This window comes from Mesitornis unicolor, unplaced genomic scaffold, assembly GCF_000695765.1.
Source record: "Mesitornis unicolor isolate BGI_N332 unplaced genomic scaffold, ASM69576v1 scaffold53559, whole genome shotgun sequence".
NCBI lineage: Eukaryota > Metazoa > Chordata > Aves > Mesitornithiformes > Mesitornithidae > Mesitornis > Mesitornis unicolor.
Window position 1 is genome coordinate 19,162 of NW_010206289.1, and position 16,914 is coordinate 36,075.

General features: G+C 38.6%; 1 protein-coding gene across 1 annotated transcript in view; it reads left to right on the forward strand.

Annotated features, from left to right (window-relative positions):
• LOC104546314 (gephyrin) overlaps positions 1-16,851 on the forward strand; it is a gene marked incomplete at both ends in the record, with an annotated part of 31,556 nt that extends 14,705 nt beyond the window's left edge. The window contains 5 exons of the mRNA XM_010191676.1: positions 9,586-9,673; positions 11,770-11,843; positions 14,114-14,178; positions 15,475-15,578; positions 16,755-16,851. Of these exons, the coding sequence (XP_010189978.1) occupies positions 9,586-9,673; positions 11,770-11,843; positions 14,114-14,178; positions 15,475-15,578; positions 16,755-16,851 (428 nt within the window). The remainder of the gene's footprint in view (positions 1-9,585; positions 9,674-11,769; positions 11,844-14,113; positions 14,179-15,474; positions 15,579-16,754) is intronic.
• Between the last annotated feature and the right edge of the window lie 63 nt (positions 16,852-16,914).

Below are 16,914 nucleotides of genomic sequence, written 5' to 3' on the forward strand. Positions count from 1 at the left end.
AGCCACCAAGGAGGACTCAGCTGGGCACAGAGCATCCCTTTCACCCCAGGAGCCTCTCTTCTTCCCTGGCTCTTTATTATACCCCTTCTGCTTCCTTTACCCTCAGGAAGCCAGATGTTTTTAAAGAAGAAGGGACACAGAGCCTCCAGAACACTGCGGAGACAGTCCTACCAGATTGGTGAGCACCATTTTTAAAACACTTGGGACGTTGAGGCACATGCATGCTCACAGGCAGGCTCAACGAGGTGTCTGTCAGTGCAGAGCTTGGAACACGGATTCTACCAGTGGTTGCCATACAGAAGCAAATGGTGGTTTAGTCTGTCCATTAAATAACACTGCCTTGTCTGTGAAGTTCTTGCGCACCAGTGCACTGTAGACATACATGGCTCCACAATGTTGACAAAACTGAAATTCTGTTAATACCAGAATGTTTGCATTACTCATCAGTAGCAGCAAACGTCTTTATCCATCAAGGCTTTTTCCTTTTAAAAATACAAAAAATTAGGAAGAGACCTACTTGAAGGTAGCAGTCGAGTACAACTCTAGGGAAGTCATTGTTACAACTCTTCAGTCTTGCATCCTTGTTTTTTCATTACTGTGCTGATCTTCTCTAAAGCAGGCTAACTGGAATGTTCATGATACCTCAAATGTATTCATTAATCTTTTTTTCAAAAATACATGTACAATTATATACTAAGTCTTATTTAGGGGGATGGCTTAATAATATAGATATCATAGACAGGCCAAAGGGGTAGGAGTGATAACAGAGCGTGAACCACCTGTGATTTTCTCCATTAACAAACAGAAAAAATAGTTTCTATAGTTTGATTCTTGTAATGAAAAGCCAAAAGTAATGAAAAACGTTTTGAGGGCTAGTACCTGAAAGCTTCAGTCATGTGAGGATCCTCACTGAAGTTAATGGGCCTATTAACATTACAAAAGGTTGGAGGATTGAGTTATATCTTACCGTTCACTTTGCATACTGGAAAAACAAGTTTCTGTGATCATTACTGAATTAATCTATCTGCCATATCCTTAGCCTGCAAAAGACTTATTCTTGTTTAGCAGTTGTTTTTTCATGCTGAAGCCATGTTGTCATAAATCTAGGTTTTCCTCATTAAATTGACTAAAGAGAGAAACCCACTAGAATCTTAACTCTACACATGCCCAAAAACTTAACTGCAAACAGCTTACAAGAACCTGCAGCCTTAAAAACATTTTAGATTAATGTGCAGAACATTATATAGACTGTCTGCTTTATCAGAAATTGCTTAGAAACTGGAGTGAGACTTTTGGCTCTTCTAAACAGTGCTGGAGACAGCATCAACAAAAACTAACCCCTAGAATAAAGCCTTGCTACAAAATGGATGAGCAATAAGAAAATGCTTCTGCTCCCAGAGCAGGAGAAAATGCAGTGAGCATTTTCATACACTAAAACTATCTTTGTGCTTGAAGGAATATAGTCCAGTATTGCAGAGACAAAGGAAGTTCTAGTTCCTTCCACTGACTAACAGCTGTCAAAAAAACTGACTTGCTGGTCTCAAACAGGATACGTTTCTCTTTCTGTTTCTTCTCTTCACTTATTTCTAATCAACTGTAGTTTACTCTTCTTGGAGAATTATGTATTATGTTTTAGTAAACAAAAATCAATTTCATATTTCATTTGACATTTTCTAAAAAATATTTGTTTTAAGACATAGCTGATGGCAGGGGATTTTAAAAGGCTTTTACATATTGTCTCTGACCCATGGCTTCCAAGTAATTTTTCTTCTCAAGACAGACATTTTTCAAGTGACTAAGTTTTGATTCTGTAAAAGGTGGAGCTTTACAGAGAAAACCTTCATTTTAAGTCATTGCCTTTAGGGACTTCATTTCTACTTGTAATAGAGACATCCATACTGTAGTTCAATACCAGTTACACCAGTTTACAGGAGGGATAAATTTGCTTAAAATTCACTTAAAATTTATTTTAAATTTACTCAAAATCAAAGCTAAAGCAAAATGAAAAGGTAAGAAATTCCATTATAACAATACCATATCACCATGTCACAGATTTTTTAGTACTATTTGCTCTATATAAGCAACTGACACTACATCCGTCATAGTGTTTTACTATCAGCTGTGTCAGTATAAGCCAATTCTCATATTTCATTAGTGCTCTGACATAAATAACCACAGAACTGTGTTTACCCTTCAGACCCACCAGTGCACTGTCATCTTTACTGATGAGCAATGTCTTTGGCATTGATTATTGTATCGTGTGGTGTAATCTTGCATTGAATTCTTTCAACCCAGCTACAACTGTTGAATATTTTCCACTGCAAAAGTGATAAACTTTTCAGTGAATCCATATAGATTCACTTCCTTCATAAGAAGGAAGGTAAAATAAAAGCTATTATCTTTACCAGTGAAATCCCATCCAACTTTTGGAAAACAAATGGATTTCTGGTAAGTACTGGGATAAGGTTCACTGTCCTCAGCCAGTGAAATAGTCAGGGATAATTTTTTAATCAATGCAAACCAGCAGTTCTCAGGCTTCTTCTTACATTCAGTGGTCACACACCAGCCTGGATTTAGAGTGGATAAAGTGCTCATGGGTTAGAACAATGGCACAGCACCTGAAGACTTCTGATGAAAATAAAAGCACGGTTCCCAAGCATATGCTTGCAGATGAAGGTACACAAGCAGCAAAAAAGAATACAAGACCCAACCATCAACAGTGTGATGCCTTCACATGGGAATGTGCTTCACAGCATACAAGCACCTGGCTTCTACAACATGGGACCTTTTCCTGTTGCACTCCCAGACCCATCTCTTTTTCTGACCTCTCTGGTCTTTTGTCATTCTGACATACAGATGACTGGGAGTCTTCTGAAACAGATCATGAAAACAGTGGAGTAAAATATGTTATCATCCAGGCACAGAGAAAAAAGTTGAAGGTATTAGGCAGATCTCATGGTAACTTCAGCAGAAGAGTTGAAGACCTCTAATCAAAGTGTTTGAGTTCATAAATGTAAACATGAAGAAGTTTACTCTGGAAAATAGTGTTCTCAATTGCAGCTGCATCAATTAAAGGAGCAGCAAAAAGTAACAAAGACAGATTCTTTTATGTTGCTGTCAGATAGACAAAACTTACATAGCCATGTTGAACAAGCCAAAACCTGCTGTAATTATATTCCAGCTTTCCTCACAAGCTGGCCTATATTCCTAGGGAAAACTTACTGCATCTGTTCAAAATGATCCAAGGAAATACTACAGAAGGTAGAAGGAAGAAACATTATGAGAACATGATGAATTACACTGGAGAATTTTGAAACAAATGCAGTTTCAGAAGAGTGCCCATATGTTTCACATACATAATCAAAAATGGATCTTCTTCTGCTTTAGAAAACCATACTAGTCAAAACACAGAATTCCTATTACATTCAAATATTCATTCATTGAATTGCATTTTTAGGTTTTAGTTGGCTAAACTGCATATGGCTTCTATTCACTATTCTGCACCCTGCAAATTACTGATATGCAAAATATTCCTCTTGGCCATGAGGTGAGAAGTGGGTGACAGACTTTGTCTTTATGCCTAGCTGCATTCATCTATTCATTTTGAAATCTGTCACCTCAACTGAATGGGCACAAGAAGAAGAATGAGAATTAATCAGAAAGGACCAAATCCATATCCCATCTTTCCTCAAACAGAAATGTCACTGAGCTTGATGTCTGTGTACAATAAGTAAAGTCTTAGGGTTTTTTTATGAAAGTTTTACTTAAGTAATTTTTCTGTTGTTTTGGAGGTGTTCATTTCTTTTTCTCAGGTAGAACTAGAAGCTTGATTGGAATCTTTGCATACAAAGGGAATATCTAGCAGGTCCTTGTGCCTTTGTTAGATCTTTTCTTCTTCTGGGCAATCTGTTTAGCAGAAAAGAGGCCTCGTAAGGTGCAAAACTAACACAAACCACTGTTCCCAGTTTGTGTGGGCATGACAAGAATATGCTAAACTCAGGGTACCTGCAGATGGCACATAGCCTTTTGAGGCTTACAGTCGACTGCTGTAGTTTAGAGGAGCAGCTGGTCTACTTTGGTCTTTAGGGTGATTGCTGTGGGATCACTGCTAGCACTTCAGTTTTTACTATGTGACTGGAAATCTGTAGTTCCTCTCAATCTGTGAGGAACCATGTCTAAAGGGGTAATTATTTCAGCATATAACTGAAATACTTGAGATGCTTTCAAATAAAGTAAAACAGTAGACAAGAAAGGTTACCCAGCTCTGCTTTTGAACTCACAACAGACACTGCATGCATCTGGTGCATTATGGTGCATGCACATCTTTCTATATCTGTGTCCAATATATCTGTAAAGCACGCAGGTTTAAGATGGTAGCTATGGTGGTTTGCATGCACAAATTTTGTAAGTACAGGTTTGCAGAAGACCTGGGTTTATAACAGCCTAGGCTGATGCACAGAAGAGTACAATAATCACAAGCGTTGCTGTTAGTCACCCAGCAGTAATAGCTGTATACGGCAATGCACAAGGGCTGGAAATGACTGTCAGGTAATAAGGTTAATTTGAATGAACGAGACTACTGTGGCAAAGAACTTGGTGGAAATGGTCCTGGAAATTAGCAATGAATTACGGATTTTGTACAGTGACAATGGCTTGGTAAGTCAGTCCTAACAAAATGTTCCACTTCAATTTTACAGGGGTCACTTATTTTATTGCATAGTGGTAGGTGATGCAGATCACCATTGGTTGTTACATGTTTTCTAAATCAAATTGTAAAACTGAGCAGTTTAATTGCATGTATCAAACTGATGGTGTTGAGGGTTGTATCACAGTAAAGGTTAACAGATTTATAATTAATGACAGTGAAGCACAATGGGATCAACAGAAGTGAATTAACAGATGTTGATTTCTATTTGAAAGATAAAATTACACTTCAAAATGACACTTAAAACATAGAGAATTCTTTGGTCTTTACTGTAGCTATTTCTTTTGAGAGTGATAAAGAAAAATCATGGTTGATGTCTATTTTACTGAGGCTTGCATCATTTTTTTTCCAGCTCTTAAGATCCTGTGTACCTTTTCAGTTCAAAGACAGTTCAGTAATTGACTGCTGCATAACAGTTTTCCACAAACTAGCTTTGATAATCATAATTTTTCATTAATCCAGAAGGTGCTCCTATTCTGGTATACTGCCATCCTGTAAGCCCTCTCTTCAAATTAATGAAATCAAGTGGCATGTCAACTGCAATGTCATGCATTTACTAGCAGGATTCTATGTTGCTGCTGCCACTATACAACAGATACCCTCCAACTAATTTCCAGATTGTACTGCTCATTCTGCTCCATAAAACTGAATAAAAAGGGTCAGGAAATTGAGGCTGTAAAACAGATACTCTGTTTATCTTACTGGCAAAATTAGCAGAGAATATAAAGATATACTTAAAGGTACATGGACTCTATGCAAAGCATTATGTATGCAGCTTCAAAAATGTATGTACAATACACATAATATTTTGTGCAGACACAATCTGCTGTAGATGAGGATTTCTACTGTTGAGAGACAGTTTGGATTTGTGCTTATCTACAGGAATAATTTTGTAAGCTATACGGAGTCCTCATAGAACAAATTTTCATAGTTGTGTTTACAGAACATGCTGAGATGTGATCTGAAACATACAGAGAATGTAGTTTTTAAATCAACTGCAGCATGTTAGAAAAGCACACTCTCCTCTTGTGCACAGTGTCACTCCGACTTTGAAAATCACCAAATGAAACAGAATGATTTTGCCATCTGAAAATGAGATTTCCCATCAAAATCTACTTTACACTGATTAAGGTATTCACCATTATATTTGAGCACCTTACAGTTATGTCCATGAAGGGAAATAAAAATCCAAGAATAGCACTTTCACAAGACATTTTAAAGGATTTATCATAGTAAATTAGACCATTAGTCTAGCTAATCCAATATCCTGCCCCTAGCAATGGCCAGGGCTTCAGAACATAGCTTCTGATTTGCACCTGCTCAGAGAAGGAATGTTTCTCAGCTTCATGGTGATTTGTCACACACCTTACAGAATGATCTTGTCCTGTTACACTCAGACACCAAAGTTATTTTGTCTGTTTTTTCAGAAGTTAATAGTCTTCAGTTATTTATTCCCTTTCTGTGTCAACCCAAAGGAGAAGCTGCTCATTCCTATACAATAAATGAAATGAGAAGTAGCATCTTGGTATCTAATTATATCAAGTATGTGTTAATATGCAATTTGAATGACAACTCTCTGCATTAAATCCACTAAAGGCAAGGAAAATGTTTGCTGCAGTGTTGATTGCAGATTGCAGCAGGTGACTCCTGTGAGGAGTGTTTTGTGTTAACTGCAGTCTTGGAACTACCAGCCTCAAGTAGGATAGAAAGTTACTGAGTGACAAGAAAGTGATAGAAAGACCTGATTGACAAAAAGAAATGTGCCAAATATGCCAAAAAGAGAGAAGGCTTCTCCAAAGGCAAGGGAGAGAATACTGTAAATGTCTCCTTTCTTCATAATAATGAAAACCAAACTAGCACCATCATTCAGTTTATTACAATAAAATTTCTATCGCATCTTTCATTTTGGAAGAAATCAATGCAATTTGCAGCTATTTAAAGATGACATGCAGTGCTGTTGGTTGGGCACAGTTTTAGCAGTAGAATTTTTAAATGTCTTGCATTATACAGATAGCAAAGTCAGGGTTATATTATACAGATCGTTCTACTGGAAATGCTAAAAAAATGCACCAAGTCCAGCAATGTTCAACTTTTTACATAATATGTAATAAAAAACCTATCTGATAAACTGCTCCAGTGGTTTATGAGCTACCCTCATAAACAAAGGTGTGAACTGAGTCCTCACCTGGTTTGAGCTTGGGCTTATTTGGGGTTTGGGGTTTTTTTTCCCCTTTTTTAGGAATTTTGCATACACATACATACACGCGCACACACACACACACACACACACATACACATATTCGTTGTGTAAGTAGGAGTGCTTCCATTCTAATTTTTAACAACAGTTAAATACGGACTCGTTTGCTTTTTGCTGTTTCTTCCGTTATTTTCAAACCACACCCAAAAACAAGCACACTTCATAATCCAGAATGAAGATGTCCCCTGACAGGTGGTCTTGCTTTGCTATGAATAGCTTTTAAGTAATTAAGCAAGATAAACTGAAACAGCCTGGAGCAAGCTTCAGATAAGATCCTCTGCTGCGTCATAGCCTAATGAGAAAAATATACTGAAAGCAGTCTTAGCCTACTAATAGTGGCCTGAGTGATAGTCTGACTGTCATCGAGCTTCAGGAAGGCCTGTATCAACCTGTGTAATGAATACATATTCCTTGCTGCATTCCAATCTGCACTTTCATTGGCAAGGATTAAGAAATACTTAGATCTGAGAGACTTTTCGTATTACAAACTCTCTAATAATCTTAAGCAGTATCTTATTACATACAGATGACTACTTAGGCCATCAGTATGAAACAGTTGGTTCTGAAGAAGTCACTGATAGTAGCCAACAACAGATTGCTTCTTTCCTCTTGCCTTCAACAACTAGTAAAGACTTATGCTGGTTTCCTGAGAATTCAGAAGAGGTGGCTGAGACAATGTCTCTCTTTCCTAAAGAACAAAGAAGATGGTTTTGCTTGAGTCCGTATGTTTTCTCTCCCAAAGAAAACAGAGTTCAGCCTTTCACTGTGGGCCATTTAGAATATGCACAATACCCAGTGCCCTAAACAAAAGTCATGGAGGCAAGCCACAATATCTGGAGCTACTGCTTCCTTTTAAAAAACTGGTAGTGTATAATTCTGTCTGACTGATTACAGCCTACACTCTGGCACAAGCAATCCACCCTTCTTTCTGCTGTAGTTTGATGACTGCCTCTTACAAAACAGTATGACCCTAAAGAGTGGATGTAAACCCAACACAGATGGAAAAGTTTTGCAGGATAACCACACTGTGATGCCAAAGAAGATGCTGCATCAGTCACTGACCATGGTGGAGAAAGGGTCTTGAGTCTTTCTGCCTGTAAGAATGGGTAGGGGACACTTGAGGGCTCTCTGGTGAAGACATAAGGAGTGTGCACTTGAGGTATCAACTCAGTGAGGGAGCGCAGTCTTTCTTGTGTCACAAAATTGTAGTGCACTCAGCACCATGTAATGCTAACTGCTGCTGTTATTTCACTAAACCATGGGCAAAGATGGAATGTTCAGAGGAAAGGCTTTTTCTTTCTGAGACCTTTTGAAACACACAGTTTCTGTTAGTCTCTGAAAGGTCAACCAGGACTTGCATAGTATTTCTAATTTTCCTGTTTCCAGTTTGAAACCCAAAATAACGGCAGTGGTTCTATCTTTTTGTGAAAATACTAATAAAATAATAGCCAAAGTTCCCAAAGAATAGCCCACACTCCATTCACAGCCTGCAAAGCCTTGATAACCCATAATGGCATTTTGTAGTTGCAGTGCAGCATTTAACTGAGGTGCTGTATTCCAGGTGAAGTCCTTTATACAGTCGCTGGTATTATTGGCTGTTCATTCAATTGTATTCTAAGAAGGGACAGCCTCCCATGAAAAACTTTCAGGATCATTAAACTAAAAAACATATTGCTGAATGAATGAACTTTACATACGGTTGTAGCAGTCAGCTTCTGGTCACTTCACAAATGTTGAATGCAACGTATACATTTAATATACTGGGAATTCTTTCAGATTCCTTTGGTCTTGTGTAGGTTGTATCACTGAATTTCTGTACTGCATGCCTTGAAGCTTTGTATTGCATCAGTACTGCTGTTAGATAGATTCTGCCTACTTCAAAGTCTCCAGTTTAGAGCTAAAAAAACACCAAAAAAGTTAAGACACCAAAACTGAATACACTCAGCTTCTATCCTTAACCTTTGCAGTTACATTTTTTGTATGGAGGAACATCCCAACTCCCCTTACACTGTTTCTCATGAAGGTAAATAGACACTTGAACAGGATGGATTGAGTTCTTTCAAGATGAGGTGGATATGCAGCTGGCTTTGCTGCAGAGCCCTCTAATGGAGAAGAGAAACACAGGATTTAATCCCACTTTTCACTGACAGAAGTTTGAAGTGGAGCCTTATGCCCAGTTTTGCACATACCAGATAATCTAGACAGGTAGTACTGTAACCTGCTTGGTGGCCAGTAGTTTTCATGTGTCAGGTCCCTTTATGTAGCCCTGTCAGTTCATCTGAATCCTAATTTGTTTTGCTACCTACTGCACAAATTTCATGCCTTGAGACACTTGTATTAGTGTTCTTCAGTCTCAGCCTAAACTATCCTCCTGTTCCTGTTGTAAAGCTCTTAGACAGAAAGGTGCCACATGGTGTGGTGTTCATGTCATGAGACAAAATTCTTGACTTGAATACAGCAGTGTGGCGATGTAAGAAGGAAAAGATCTTATGTTATCCTAGAGCTGTATCTCTTTCTTAAAATAGGTGTGTGTATCTACACCTGCATGTGTGTACACAGACACTTAGACTACAACTCGTAACAGTGCCATACCACTAATCTGCTTGCCTTTTCTTTTCTGTAGCCCAGATGATTTACTGAATGCACTGAATGAGGGTATCAGCCGTGCTGATGTGATCATTACATCAGGAGGTGTATCTATGGGGGAAAAGGTATGCTAAACTTAAGCATTACTTGCTAAAATATATATAAGAATTTCAAGCCAGAATCTGTCATCAGAGCTTCTACTTCCGTATTAATGTTTATTAAAAAGGAATCTTACGGTTTTTTGGAACACTTAAATGTGAATTAATTAAGAAAATAGTCTTCAATGCTATCCTCATTCCCTTTGTTCTTATTACTGTACTATAGTAGACATAGTACAACAGGGAAGATTTTAATTCTTGATGTGAGTGATTTGCAAGTGTGTTTTTATTTAAGAAATTATTAATGTAGTTATGATGAGGAAAGTACTTCATTAATAGCACATGAAGGCAATAGATTTCTATTTATTCTTAGAGCAGGTAAAATGTAGATAAAGTACTTTACAAGTACTTCGAAAAGCAACCTGAGTACATAGATTGCTCTTTCTTACTCAACAGATCTGTTTCCTGTATATGCCAAAGCTATATCTGTTACAAAAATAGTTTTATCACATTGTGCGCCTGATAGTCCTACAGAGGCAATACATACGAGACTCAGTGAGCTGATATATTTGCCTTTTGAATCATTAACAGAATTGTTGATTGAGTTCCTGTTGGTAATCCCTGTGCCAAAACCATCAAAGAAAATAGGGATACACAGATGCTGGTGGGGCGTAGATGAACCTGCAGGACATTTATTAATCATGACTTATGCGAAGGAAAACTCAGATTACTTTTTGATCCCAGGCTGAATCTGTGAGTTTGGCAGGTAAAAGAAACATCTCTCCTTTTATAACTAACAGATACTAGAGACAGTCACGAGGAGATGGCAAACATGGGTGCTGTTTTTGTCAGTTTTCTGAGTAGAAATCATATTGTTGGATACATCATGAAAACGGATAACTAGTTAAGCCAGTGCCAATTACTTTCAATCCCATTATTGTCCTCAGTATTCCTGGAAGAATAAGGGCAAGTGCTGGTCTTTAAACTGAGAATGTGGGAGCACAGTGCAGACACAGGAACACTAGGAAGTGCCTGGACTGCCGAATGGTCTTACAGGCATTTATGCATTCTGGCTAATTTCTCCCCAGTGTGAATTCAAGGCAGCAGCATAAAGTCAAAAGGCTCTGTATTCCACGGATGGTTAGCCCTCTGGTACTGAGCTTTCAATGGTTTTAATGAAGTAACTGAATATCCAGAAATTAAAGAGAAAGTAAAAATGAGGTTAAGGCAATCAATAATTGAAAATTCATGCCTGGCTGAATAAAAAGTTGCTGCTTTCCAAGTATTTGTACGCGCACACACACACACACACACACAAAGAAAGAGATAGAAAAAAAGATGGGAAAAATGCAAGGGAGCTTCAGATTTACTGCTTACAAAGTCTGTCTTCACAGATGACCATTATGTCCTGTGTCTTTAATCTCACTAAACACAGCAGACAGAATATGACATCTTTGAGCACAGCAATTTTCAATAAAGACTAAACAAGTTATTCAACTTTTTTAATAACAGGATCGATTGTGTTTATGCAAAATCATTTAACTTGAACTAATGCACAAGCCACCAACAATTTTTCCTTTCTAAGAAACGTCAGACTATTAAACCCAGCCACTGTGAATTAGAGCAAGTCCCCAAGAAATTACAGTAATTACAGTATCCTGGAAAACTATGATTTCTACAGTACAGTATTGATTTCAGAAGTACTAGGAGATCTCTTAAGTCTGCTGCTAGATAGCTTCCATGGTGAAAGTTAGGTAACTTGATGTTTTTAAGTCTTTACTTTGAACTATAAAGGATTTTTTCCATCTTTGACATAGAGAATATTTTAGTAGTAGGTGTTTGTGGGGTCCTCTAAGATTCTGATGCTGCAGCTGACTTCTAAGTAAACATATTACCATGTCCTCGTGGAGTCAGGTTTGGCACCTAAAATGAGTCTGTTCTTCACCTCTTCTTTTTGAAAATACTTCCTTTCAAATAGTGGAAATTCCCCACTGGACCATAGTACTTTCAGGATATGAAAAGTCTTTTATCTTCACTTGATATTAATGAATTGCTTTGAATGCTTAGATGATGTAAGCCACTTTGATGTTACTTAATCAATTTTCTGTTTTGAATTTAAACAGGACTATCTTAAACAGGTGCTGGATATTGATCTTCATGCACAGATTCACTTTGGCAGAGTTTTTATGAAACCGGGGTAAGAAATATTTCTAATTAGGCAGCACAGATGGAGGCTATATTTGGCCAAATACCCTACACACGTCCTTAAGTAGATTTCAGTTTTCTGAATACATTATAAACTACATAGATATATAGGTAGATATATATGGGAAAAGAAGCAAAATCAGTCCTATTCAGTTTAGTCATCTTTGTAGATGAAATTAACTGGAACAGAGAGATTACTTTTTATCAGTAAGAGATATTTCTCTGATAACTGCTGCAAATCAAGTTTGGGGATTGGGGGAAACCAGCATGGTATAAACATGGCCACAATCTTCACTATGATCACAGAGCTCAGATATTGACATTGTTATGAAATAACTGGGCAATATGAGGACATTTAACCTCTGGTTTGCTTAACGAGCATATCACAGCAAAATCTATGTTGCATTCCTATAAACAAGCAATTTCTTGAGAGAGGTGGAATGACAACTGATTTACAAAGTTTTATCTAATTGGCATATTGAGCATAGTAATTTTGAAGTAAACACAGTATTTTATGTGTTTGGTTTGCCTCAGAAAACTGTTTCAGCATTGCTTTCCTTTGCTGTAGTATTGCTAATTAGTAAGTCTGGAAGAATGTAGAGAAAATGAACGCTACATGTATTGAAAATAGAGAGTTCCCATTCACAATGCAGGAATGGAGGGATGTCTGCAGCTCTGCCTCACGAGCCGTGGAGTGCAGTTTGTTTGCAAGCTATGTTGGCACAGCCCAGTAACACAAGGCCAAGTGCAGCTTTGAGCAATGATTTTTTTTTTAGCCCAGAACTGTTTCCAGGGAGCAGAACAGAAAGTGGGTGTTGTGAAACAGTGGGCTGTGAAAACAGGCAAATACATTCACTGTCTCTGCATACAGTCCAGTAAAGAGCTGCATGTGGGCTTGGTGCTTGTGCTGCTACTACCAGCACCTCCCTTCCAGAAAAGGAACAAGTGAGCGGAAAGCTTGGTTCTCCCAGTGCTGGATGTAGCCCAGGTGTGGAAGTTGCTCACTGCTTCTGCCATCCTGCTACAACCGACGTGGGGAAGTCCTAAAAGTGGGATCCTCACTTCAGCCTCTTGCTGCTGACAAGAATGGATAAACCATTCCTCCACGTGATCTGAAAGTTGCTGAGCTCATGTAAGGTTGTATCTTGTCAAGCAGCACTGCCAGAAGATAGTACTGGAAGACTTCACCAGTGGTGGTGTTGAAATCTCACGAGAATTCAGAGTTTCCAGTAATACAAATTAGTGATTAGATTTTTTTATACCTCAGATTCTGCACTGGTTATAAGATTTGAAGGCTTGGCACACAATTCCCATTATGATAAATCTTAAATAGAAACTTCAAACACTAACTTCCCCTGGTAAAAGAGGATATTGATTAGTCCCAGCAGATACAAAACTAGCTAGTAATGATCAAAGTGGGGCAGATCTCCAAAGTTGCTGCTGGTCAGCAGCTATCATCTTCTGCCCAGGTGATAGTTGTTAGGTCAAGATGAAGCCAAGGAACTCAGCCTAACTATTGCTCCTATAAAGTATCATTTCTAGTGTTTCAAAGAATGATATTAACATAGCTAAATAAAAAACCTTTTTTGAATGGATGAGTCCCTTCTCTTTGCCAGCCACATTCTTGAGCCATCACATTACTGTCCTATTTGTATAACTGTAGTAGCCCTGATAAAAAGTCACTAATGATCACTCAGGAGCAGCTCTGAAAGGCAGAGAACGCTCTTTACTGATAGACCAAGGTCTCACTTGCCTGCAGCGCTGCCTGTGTATCTGAATTTCTTCATCTGCAGACTAGCTAGAGTTTGCTGCTCTGAAATACTGCTCTGCTGTCACTACTGCTGCAGTCAATGGAGCAAGGGAAATTAGAGTCACTAATGTTACAAAAAATTTGGAGAATCTTATACAAAAAACAAATACAGCTCTGTAATTGCATAATTTCAGTATTACTTCTTTGTCAACTGACTTCTAGCATGAAGGCAGGATTTAGAATTTTTATTATTAGTTCATCTACTCTTAGATGTTTCCTCACCAGAAGCAAAATCGTCTACTTAATACTTCATAGCTGGATACGAAGAAAAACTAATTGTTCTGTTACCACAAAGAGAGGATTATACCCCCAATATGGAATAAGCAGCTGGTGCTAATTAACTGCTGAGAGAGATCTTGTTTTGTTTTCTTTTCCAAATGTTTTAAATCATAACCTAATAATGTTCAGTCAAAGTCCAGTGCAGACATTAAATGGCTTTCTTTTTTCCGTAGCCTGCCAACAACTTTTGCAACTCTGGATATTGATGGTGTACGAAAAATAATCTTTGCGCTGCCAGGTAAGATGTTTTGTGGATTACTTTTGTTGCTGGGCACAGATGACAGACGTGAAACAGAATAGTGATATTTCACAGAACCTACCTCTGGTGCTGGCATCCCTAAGGAAGGTACCTGTATGGTTTTCCCAGAAACTTCCAGAAGATAAAGACTTATAGGGATATACAAAGGAGTTTTTTTCTTGCTCCTGTCCTTAGAATTTACTGGTGTACCAGCCTTTCTATTTCTTCCATCCAACAATATCCTTGGGTTTATAAGCAGTACTATACAGGGGTGGCTTTTTCCTACAGCTCCCTCCACCTTCACAGTAAATATTCTGGGCACATAAGTCAATGCATCCGCTTTGAAGTATTGAAAATGGAGACAAAAACGAGGGAGTGCCAAGGAACATGGATTTTTATGTGATTTTTTTATCATGGCCATACAGTAGAACCAGGAGAGGGCAGCATCGCTTCACCTCCTGCGTGCTGCCTCCCCTCGGGAAATCACCGCCTTCAGCATAAACGTTGCTTTGGGCATCTGGCTACAAATCTCTATCCTCCTAAATCAGGAGGAATTTATTTTATTCTTATTGCTATGGCTTCGTGTGGATTTCTGACTACACAAGGAATCCTGTTCTTGGTAAGCTAGTGGTTTCCAGATCTATCTCCAGTGCGTTTTCTCTCTCCTGTTTTAGTTGCTGCAGTATATGTTTTTTCCAGGGGACAGATCAGTGGAACATCTGTCTGATCATAGTGTTTGGTTTAGAACTGTCATCTAGGGATGTCCAGTGTGTAATAAAAGTGGTGTTTGACAAACATTGGTCATACACCTCTCTTGTGAGTCAATGGAAAATGTATAAGGCAGTAGAAATTTCCTCAAAATTTGTACTAAAGCATTTTACCACTCTGTTAGGGAATTGGAAGTTATTTTTCCATAGGTCTTGGAAACCTTAATCATAATCGAAACCCCTGTCAGCTAGGACCTATGCCTGTGCACAATGAACCCTGCCCCAGCCCCAGACAAATCTGGGCATAAGACAAAAGGCAGCAGAGGAACAAAGGCAAATGGTGGGGCCTGAGGAACATGGGGCAGTTCTGGTCAGAGCAGGATTTCAGCACACCATCAGCCAGAGTGTAGCTGTCAACAGGTAAACTTGCCATGTGCCACTCCAGTCTTGAGTGAAATGTTTCCTGTACAGAGCGTGAAAAGCTCTTTAGAGGCCTTCAGAGTGCAATTGCTATAAAAACATGAGATCGCTTTCAGCATCTCAGAGTAAATCAAGAGGGAGTCACCACCAGCTGTGCTGTGTCCTGCAGGCAACCCTGTGTCAGCTGTTGTCACCTGCAATCTCTTTGTTGTTCCCGCACTGAGGAAAATGCAGGGTATCCTGGATCCTCGACCCACCATCATCAAAGCCAGGGTAAGACGCTTGTCCTCTATTTAACAATTCTCTCCAGATGTAGAAGCACAACTTTTTGGGTTCTGAAAGGCTGTCTTATTTGGGGAATCTGAGTCCTAGACTAACTCTGGCAAGCTGAAGGAAGTTCACAGAAAATAGGTACATTCTCAGTCTCTGTTAATGGTAATATTCAGTCCCATAATTTCTAAGAGTTAGATGGCCATCTAATGGAGCAAGATATACAGATGCGGAGGCAGCCATTTACCAATCAGGCAGGAAGGACACTCTCCTGATTAAAAAAACAGTTGTTTTAACCTGTGGTAAAAAATGCAGAGTAATCTGGGAATACCTAAAGAGTTGGATAGTCCTGTATTAGCAATAGAAAATAAAAACTTCAAAGCCTTTCTGCACTTGAGTTATTTATATAAGTAACCCACATGACCCTCACCCTAAGCAGTATAAATCCCTTAAACTATTCGTTTCACTCTTACAAGAAATCATGGATACTGTAACCCTGTTTAATATACATTCAAGGCATGTTATTATAATGTATTATTCTAATTTTTATTCAAATAAAGTACCAAGGAACACATTACCTTTTATAGTTTTCCAAGCGTTCTACTGGTTATCCCATGTCTCTCTTTTGCACTTGCTCGGGCATCCAGATTTTTCTTTATCTCAGGCTAAAATACTCTAAAACAGACAGCAATTTGTGACCCTCACTTCTGCATGAGTTTTCCAATGTGTTCCATTACATTCCCCTCTGAGCTGTCACTGGTGTGTCTTTTCATTTCAAAGATTGGCCATTTCCCATTTGTCAGAGCTAGCAGGATTTTGAATTCAAATAAGATTTTTATCTTTATGCAGTGTAATCCAGAGACCAGAAACAATAAAGCTATTTTTCTGAGAAATACTAACACGAACACTCCCAGGAAAGGAACAAATATGGAATATTCCACTTAATGCATGCGGACTCCACCATACTCTTTGATACACAACTGTAATATTAAATGTCTTAATATGCTTAAATACTGCAGTCTTCTACAGCTTTTGATCTTGCACTAGATGCCATCTGACCTCAAAATGCAAGTTTTGAAAAAGACTGTTTTTAAGGAAAAACAATTGAGCAGATCATTCTGTTATCTTGGCGCAATCTGAATGGATGACATTTTCATCCTTTCTTTGCTTCTTCTACAGTTATCATGTGATGTAAAATTGGACCCCCGTCCAGAGTATCACCGGTGCATACTGACTTGGCATCATCAAGAACCACTACCTTGGGCACAGAGTACAGGTGAGTGCCCAGTCACAGACTGACAGACAGACTCACTCAGGTCCTTGCCGTCCTACATATATG